The sequence below is a fragment of the Doryrhamphus excisus genome, chromosome 19 (genome assembly GCF_030265055.1).
Source record: "Doryrhamphus excisus isolate RoL2022-K1 chromosome 19, RoL_Dexc_1.0, whole genome shotgun sequence".
NCBI classification, from domain to species: Eukaryota; Metazoa; Chordata; class Actinopteri; order Syngnathiformes; family Syngnathidae; genus Doryrhamphus; species Doryrhamphus excisus.
This window is the reverse complement of record NC_080484.1, coordinates 6,826,029-6,835,000: the sequence shown is the minus strand read 5'-3', so window position 1 is coordinate 6,835,000 and position 8,972 is coordinate 6,826,029. Positions and strand designations below refer to the sequence as shown.

Genomic DNA, 8,972 nt, shown 5'->3' with positions numbered 1-8,972 from the left:
TGATACCATGATATCATATGATAACATGATGTGATGGTATTATTACCATACCATGACATCATATGATAATATGATGTGATGGTATGATACCATGATGTCATATGATAACATAACATGACGTGATGGTATGATTACATGATACCGTGATATCATATGACAACATGATGTGATGGTATGAATACATGATACCATGATATCATATGACAACATGATGTGATGGTATGAATACATGATACCATGATATCATATGACAACATGACGTGATGGTATGAATACATGATACCATGATATCATATGACAACATGACGTGATGGTATGATTACATGATACCATGATATCATATGACAACATGATGTGATGGTATGAATACATGATATCATATGACAACATGACGTGATGGTATGATTACATGATACCATGATATCATATGACAACATGACGTGATGGTATGATTACATGATACCATGATATCATATGATAACATGATGTGATGGTATTATTACCATTCCATGACATCATATGATAACATGTTGTGATGGTATGATTACATGATACCATGATGTCATATGATAACATAACATGATATGATGGTACGATTACATGATATCATGATAGGTTGATGGTATAATGAGATTATAAAACTAGAATGTTTTATATTGTGTCAAAAACAAATGTGTGTGTGTGTGTGTGTAGTTGTCCTACTGGAGGACGCCTCAGTGCAACATGATCAACGGTACGGCGGGTCAGATGTGGCCCCCCTTCATGACCCAGGAGAGCACGCTGCCTTTTTACAGTCCAGATGCCTGCAGGTACGCCTCTTTGTGTTTTCGGTGCGGGGGCTGTGACGTGAGCGGTCTTCTCCTGTGGTACCAGGTCCATGGAGCTGGTCTACCAGCGACCCGGCAGCCTGAAGGGGATCCCCTTGTACCGCTATGTGGCGCCCAAGACTCTTTTCGCCAATGGCAGCGACTACGCTCCCAATGAGGGATTCTGTCCCTGTCGCCAGTCGGGGCTGCTGAACGTCAGCAGCTGCCGTCACAGTGAGTAGAACCCGCACGAGCGGACGCGGCCATGTCCACACCGCCTTGATGCCCCACCCTCTTCCTCAGATTCTCCCGTCTTCATCTCTCATCCTCACTTCTTCAACGCTGACCCGGTTCTGCTGGACTACATTCAAGGACTCCACCCCAACGAGGACGAGCACGGCCTCTTCATAGACATCCATCCTGTGAGTACACACACACTCACACACACACAGCAGAAGTTTATCAGAAGAAAGAAATGCAGTCCAATGATAAAGAAGAGCTTTTATGAGGTTACGTGAAAAAGATAAATGCGTCGTCATTCAGACTTTGTATTTTGGGTCAGGGTCATGATTTTTATCCTTGCATAAACCGAGCAAATGTCAAAGGTCACTGAGGCTCTTTCCTTCGTGTAAGAACAGATCAACAACACATAACCTGACACATCATTCCTTCTCATTCTGTTATCACTTACTACTAACACTGCTAACCACCTGGAATATGTAATTCTGATGTACTTGAACACAGCTGACATCCACCCTTGCGTCATCATCCTTAGCAGTGAAGGGGACGTGTTGGAAGTTAGTGTAATCGTTAACTTTCCTTGACGTCTTTTACTGATGCTATAAACACCTTATGGAGCTGTAACTTCATTATCCAATTAGCTTATCAACGACCTGTGTTTGTGTGTTCGTGTCTTATCTCGTTTTTGAGCATGGGCAGATTAGAGGTGAAATGTCTTCATGTTTTGATTGATTCAAAGCCCTGATGATCTTACACACACACACGTTGATCCAAGTGGCTTGGAGATAAGCTAATTGGATAATGAAGTTACAGCTCCCTTTATTGTTTACAGCGTCAATAAAACACATCAGGGCAGGTTAATCATGAACTCTCATCGCTGAGGATGACAAAGAAGCACGAGGAGTTCTTACTGTAAACACTTTGTGATGGTAGAACAGTGCAGACGTCAGGCGGTGCTCACCTATGATGTGTTTGGAAACAGTCCTCAGATCACCATTTTCACTCAAGTCTGTTCCAGTGTCAAACTGGGGCCACCATGAAACCTCTCCTTCTACACGCTCACATTCGTCACATTTTTGAGATGAAAGTTGGTGTTGAGGGGTCAAGGGGGGGCGGGTGTTCGTGCAGTCCACCCTTACGTTGAGCTGAAGTGGAGCTGCTGAGTGAAGCATGTGTAAAGTCCATTAGAGGACAATGTATAGGAAGTCCCAATCATGAAGAGGCTGACTTTGCCCTAAAGCTTCCTGTCTCTGTGTTGCCTGCACGGGAAGATAATTGTCCGTCAGGGGTCGGGTCGCCGGGGGAGCTCGGCGGGCCCTCGGCTGCAGGGTTTGTGCGTCCCGTGCGAGTCGTTAAAAGTGTTGTGTGTATGTGTTTGTGTCCGCAGCAAACCGGCGTCCCGCTCAACGTGTCCATCCGCCTGCAGCTCAACCTCTACATGAAGAGAGTGTCAGGAATTACGTAGGACAAATTCCCATCCCTCTTGTTGGCCTTTTGCTGCATTGTTAGCTACCATCAAACACTTCCTGTCGGCCACCTCCGCACCTAACGTCCTCCTTCCTGCCCTTGTAGGGAGACTGGGAAGATCTCTGAGGCCGTCATGCCGATGATCTGGTTTGAGGAGGTGAGCCGCCACAGGAAGAACGCGGGCTTCCTTCCACTGCTGTATGGATCTCCATAAAAACTTTTATGGTTTCTTTGTTGCTCTTCCTGGCCATAGAGCGGCTACATCGACGGGCCCATCCTTGACACCTTCCACACCAACCTGGTGGTCCTGCCCATCGTTATGGAAGTCATGCAGTACGGCTTCATCGCCCTCGGGCTCGCCACTATCCTTATTGCCGCCCTGGTGTACTGCAGACTGAAGAAGGTAACAACGTGTTTGCATGCCCTCCCTCCCTCACTAACCGGTCCCATCAAGCTCGCACAAGTCCCGCTGTAAAAGTAGAGCCGTGTCTCAAATGGAATACTTGCACGAGTACTACTGCAGTGCCTGCTTCAGATTCTCCCCCTTGAATATACTGAGCCAAGATGGCCACCGTCAAAGTGTCAACGCACTCCAAACACTGACGTGTCAGTACTAGGAGTGTCACATGACCAGACAGTAAACAAGATTTGAACCTTTTTTAAAGAAAATATGGCAGTATATTCCAATCTGGCAAAAGGGCTCACCTCGCTCATGCCGTTGTTCTGTGGACCAAACGCGACAGAGTGAACACTCTTTCCTGCCCGTTTAAGTACGCAAGTGCACCAGTTGAGGCACCGCCAGTCTTATGCCATGCTGCGCTAACATCTCCTACCTGCCAACTAACTTATTCATGGCATGGAAACAGCTACGCTAAGATTAAGCCAATTGAGTCCGAAAGGAAAAGTGCCTTCCTGTGCCTTCTAAAGATACAACAACAGGTAAAAAAGAGGCAGCCACGTAATGGGACGCACCCGTTCCACCTCCAAAAGCACCACTAACGCTCCATTTCTGTCACATTGTTCGCATCGTTACGCTCAAGAACTATTGGCATAGTGACACCTTGCCACACCACAGAGACTAGCTACTAGCCGGCTAGCAACTAGCTTCACCACACACTCGCTCACATTGCCTCAGGCCACAAGCCCAAGGTAACACTAGGTGTAGCGTTCCTGACCACGTTGCTGCAATGCACCCAGGAAGTTCCCAACATAGTACTACACATGATCACAAATGTACAGTGGTATTACAAAGTTAGGGCACCCGTGGTCCAGATGTTCCTTAGTAAATGACTGGTTGTTGGGATCATCCATTCCAGGTAAATATATCATATAGCAGACCAACACAGGGATAGATGAGAAGTCATTATGTCAACTAAAGTAGGCAGGGGCATACATTTGGGCCCCCCAGCAGAAAAACCACATCAATATGCAGTAGATCCTCCTTCCTATCAGAAATACGTAAATGCTTCCTATAGCTTCCTCTAATGAGGGTCTGGATTCCGGTTGAAGGTCTTTTGGACCATTCCTCTTTCCAATATATCTCCAGTTGAGTCAGGTTTGATTGTTTCCAAGCATGGACAGCCCGCTTTAAATCACACCATCTTTGCTCTCAAGTCATGTGACAGTTGTTTTGAAGCTACCGTGGTTCTACTCTTCAGAGAAGTTGCAACTTTCTCATGATCGGCTTCACTTGGGTCAATGAGCAATACCAAACTATGTTGTGTTCCAATAATTAGTGTTAAAGGTATTCCACTCAATAAAACGACAAGGGTGCCCGCATTTATGCCCCTTTAGTTGACATAAGTCAGCAGTAGATCTTAGGTACGTTTCAGTAAAATATCACCTGACTAGAAGAGGACAAAAACAGGAACAAGATACATTTCAAGCATAACTTTTAATCGGACAACATAAACAACACACTAATGCTTGTTTTACATGAAAATAACCATTTATTCACAAATATAGCACCATCAACTATTCACGCCTTTCTTTGTGGACGTTTTCTACGGTACCAATCAGAATCAGCAAAGGCTTTATTGCCAGGTATGATCAAACACATACTAGGAATTTGTTTTGGTATAGTAGGTGCAGACACATCTATTAAAAAAGAAAGAAAAATACAAAATTTACAGAATAACAGTATAAATATACGTATGTACACAGTCTGTTTTTTGTTTGTTATTCCGGAAGTGCAGTCTGATTGTTTTTCCTAAAAGTCCAAACTGAGCGTTAATGTAACGCATATAGTCAAAGTGTCAAAGTGGCAGGATGAGGCAGAGGTGGGGTGTGCAGAGTGTCAGGTGGGGTTCCGGGCCTTGTTGATGAGGCATCAAACATGATCTCTTCTATCGGGCGCCTGCGTAATCACCTGTTTTTGCCTCACCTTAAAAAACTCCCTCTGAGTTGAAGCAGGCTGAATAGATGATGCCGTCATATAGACCGAGAATGAGGTTGGACCTAAAATGGAACCTTGGGGAACACCATTAAATATGTTTCCTGACTGGACTCGCTCAACACAGTGGTCGAGGTATACAATGGCAAGACCGCCACCTGAAGTCCATTCCCCGTCAAGCATTTGCCCACAGATACAACCAGAGTATCATCATCATCATCATCATCCTCTGCAACAGGAAACAAACAAATTGCCATATTTGTGGTTGACTGCTTGACGAGGAAAGGACCGGATACCGTACCTACCAGGGAGACTACGTACCTGCAGTGCTTTGGCCCTCAATTGGAAATATTGGAAGTGTCTTTCGTGTTGATTGGCAAATCTTTGTAGACATGATGGCAGCAGTGGACCAGATGAGGAAAGAAACAGAGAGAGATGCAAAGGTCTGAAATGAAGGAATGACAGGAAATAAGCAGTCCAAGATTCCCTTAAGGACAATCCACACCCAAATGGCTGGCCACATGTCACCCCCCCCCCCCCCCCCCCCCCATCCCATCCCATCCCAATCCTGTCCGGGTCATCTCAGCTTTCATGTCCCGGCAGAACCACATGCACGCTCATAGCACAGGTTCCACGTTGGGATGCTCTCCGTCTGGATCGACTTGTACTTGATGCTGGCGGTCGAAACAGCTGTTTCACACATATGTGTGTGTGTGTGTGTACACAGAGAGGGTCTTCAGATCACCAGGGTGCTGCAGGAGTCTGGGGTTAGTAAAGACCTGAGTTCTAGAAAGTTCTGAATCCCGTCTGCTCATCTAATCAAACCCTCCTGATTCCATTGATCACCACATGATCTGTCAATCATCATCAGTCCATCAGGAAGTCCTCCCCCTGCGATGGCGTTAATCAATTAACAGCTTATAATTCCCCAGCATGAACACCGGCTAACAGCCAACGACCCCCCCCCCCCCCCCCGCCCTGTTTGTGCATCATTTGCTCATGTCTGAGGCTGTGGTCATCTTTTAGGCGGCCGATAAAGTGCCCGCTCAAGGCCGTGGCGCTCAGGAGAAATGCATGCTGGGTGACTCAGGTGGGTGCACACACGCCATGCACACTGCTAAGTCTCCTTGTGCAGCCATCTTGCATCATGACGCCTGCCACGGCGCGTCTCCAGCCGCCGGGACACGTGCAGGCGAGGCGAGGCGTTTCCTGTGCTAATGAGGTGGAAATGAAAGGATATGGAATGTTCCTGTTCACTTCATTCCATTCCTGCCTCGTTCATTGAGGCTCCGCCCCCTGTGGCGTGCAGACAGTATGTCTCCTTAAACACGCTCTCTTCTGGTTCTGACAGACAAATGAACCCAACAGCAGCGCCACGTCCGAAGGGAACGCTTCCAGCCACGAGAGAGACCCGCTACTTCCTGCCCACGACTGACACTCACACACACACACACACACACACACACACTGATTTGACTCCGCCTCCCTGATGGGCTTCCATCACCGTGGAAATGGCACAAGCTGTGACGCTGCGTCAAATGGAGCTCGCCGCCGCCGGCAGCCTCGCACCCTGTCCGGGGTTTCGGCAAGAGGCGTGACCATTGCTCTACTTCCTGTTTTTACTTCACTTATCCCAGCAGGGGGCGGTGCACACCACCTTGATGGCATTGCTTCACCACCTTGCACCAAACGAGTGCTGTGGGACTTTCACTTGCCATTTTTTGCCAAAGCTTCAGAACCACACAATCACTGGCACAATAAAGCTGTTGTCACGGCAACATCCCGCGCACGCGCGTGTGTGTGTGTGTGTGTGTGTGTGAGAGACAGTCCCTCCAACCTGTCCTGGTCGGACGTGCCCTGAACACCTCCCAGGAGGCGTGGTGCCCCAGCCTCCTCATCTGGCTCCTCAATGTGGAGGAAGAGCTTCTTCTCCAGGTTTCTCATCTTATCGCTGAGGGGGAGCCCAGCCATGATGTTCCTCCACCACACCGAATGGTGAATCCTGGCTTCATGCGTCTTCCGACATGTTTGGCCTCACAGTACAGGAGATTATGACTTTATTACTGGATTATTCCTTGGGACTTTCGTCGCTCATTCATTTTCTATAATAATATGTTTAATATTTTATCATGTATCATTGTTTCAGTTAGGACAGTATTAGAGAAAATATAAAAAAATGAATATATTGAACATTTTGAAGATTTTTTATGATCCTCTGAGATATTTTCTATGTTATTATTTTAGTGAAGAAAAGACTATTTACTAGAAAATATAAAAAATGAATATATTGAACATTTTAAATATTTTTTTATGATCCTCTGATTGAGATACTTTCTATTTCATTATTATTTTAGTGAAGACATGACTATAATAGAACATGTAAAAAATGAATATATTGAACATTTTAAAGCAATGTTTTATGATCCCTCTATGATAGAAAGGTACTTGATCCCTGACCTGGAGGTTGAGCTCCACTAAGGATGTTCCCAATCGATCGGTCACCGATTAGTATGGGCTGATTTTCGTGAGAAAACACGTGAAGGGTTTGTGCCGATAAATGTCTCGTACTATTGCATCCTGTAGCGAGGTATGCGCGCTGTGTTGTGTCTTGGGTAACGTCCTCCGCCCACTTTCCTTCACACTGGGCGGGCCCACCAACCCAATTACCAACTCATGCCGTGGAAACTATCTGGCGGGTGGCGGGATTGCAGAGCAGGCGGCAGAGTGTGATGCGTTTGGAACTGCTGGTTGTATCTGACACGTGATGCTAAGAAGGCTAAGCTAATCACTTGAATAACCTCCGCCCGGCGCAGCATAAATGTTATGTTTTAGCCGGCGTTTATTTGTGTTGAAAATAACTAGAAAGGTTCCGAACGGATTTGGATGAAATGTTCAGGGACTGTGGGAAATAGGATAATGGAAGAAGTGATTACACTTGAAAGCAGTTTTGGATGGCTCTGTGTGGTTTTTAATGAGTTCTACTGACGTAACTGCAATATGTTCCATCTGTCAATGGCACTTCACACGGGACTGTTTTGTGAACACGGCCGATATGACGCTGAACAACCCCCCTGTTGCTGAAACCCGAAGGAAGTCTATGGATCCACTGCAGGAAGAGGTATTGTGGGGAGACGCATGGGTGTTGTGTTGAAGCCGTAGTGACTCTAAAGGCCTGCAGGTGTCAGTCAGGCTCCTCCGTGTAACCTCTGTCCCACCGGCTCTCTACTTCCTCATGGTTCTTCATTGGTTCCTCAGTAGCTACTCAACACTTCCTCATGGTTCTTCATTGGTTCCTCAGAAACTACTCAACACCTCCTCATGGTTCTTCATTGGTTCCCTAGTAACTACTCTCTACTTTATCATGGTTCTTCATTGGTTCCTCAGTAACCACTCTACTTCCTCATGGTTCTTCATTTGTCCCTCAGTAGCTACTCAACACCTCCTCATGGTTCTTCATTGGTTCCCTAGTAACTACTCTCTACTTTATCATGGTTCTTCATTGGTTCCTCAGTAACCACTCTACTTCCTCATGGTTCTTCATTTGTCCCTCAGTAGCTACTCAACACCTCCTCATGGTTCTTCATTGGTTCCTTAGTAACTACTCTCTACTTTATCATGGTTCTTCATTGGTTCCTCAGTAACCACTGTACTTCCTCATGGTTCTTCATTTGTTCCTCAGTAACTACTCTCTACTTCCCCATGGTTCTTCATTGGTTCCTCAGTAACCACTCTACTTCCTCATGGTTCTTCATTAGTTCTTCAGTAACTACTCTCCAAATGTTTGTGACTTAGTTCCTCAGTAACTACTCAACTAGTTAGTTCCTCAATAACTACTCTATATTTATGTGCCTTAGTACCTCGGTAGAAACTCTCCTCATTAGTTCCCCATCAGTTCCTCATTAGTTCCTCAGTATTTTTGGCAGCTTGCTGTGGTGTCTGCATCGGCCCATTGTGGTGAAGAGGAAGCTGAACCCAAAGGCCCAAATATGGATCTATGTTCCTACCCTCACCTGTGGTCAGGAGGTTTGGGTCGTGACCCTATGGACAAGATGGCGGTACAAACGACC

The 8,972-nt window shown here is 46.2% G+C and overlaps 1 protein-coding gene across 4 annotated transcripts in view; it reads left to right on the top strand.

Annotated features, from left to right (window-relative positions):
- The window catches only part of scarb1 (scavenger receptor class B, member 1), a 13,142-nt gene extending 6,076 nt beyond the window's left edge, over nucleotides 1-7,066 (top strand). Inside the window, exons 7-15 of one of the 4 annotated variants that reach the window (XR_009120284.1) lie at nucleotides 694-809; nucleotides 874-1,040; nucleotides 1,110-1,228; nucleotides 2,434-2,507; nucleotides 2,619-2,670; nucleotides 2,767-2,916; nucleotides 5,633-5,672; nucleotides 5,932-5,995; nucleotides 6,257-6,347. Coding sequence is in view for 3 of the 4 variants with exons in the window: in XM_058057833.1 (XP_057913816.1) it covers nucleotides 694-809; nucleotides 874-1,040; nucleotides 1,110-1,228; nucleotides 2,434-2,507; nucleotides 2,619-2,670; nucleotides 2,767-2,916; nucleotides 6,257-6,340 (762 nt within the window). In the remaining variant the exon portion in view is untranslated. Of the gene's footprint in view, nucleotides 1-693; nucleotides 810-873; nucleotides 1,041-1,109; nucleotides 1,229-2,433; nucleotides 2,508-2,618; nucleotides 2,671-2,766; nucleotides 2,917-5,632; nucleotides 5,673-5,931; nucleotides 5,996-6,256 lie in introns of all 4 variants that reach the window. The other 3 variants (XM_058057835.1, XM_058057833.1, XM_058057834.1) reach the window with 3 other exon arrangements.
- The last annotated feature ends 1,906 nt before the right edge of the window (nucleotides 7,067-8,972 follow it).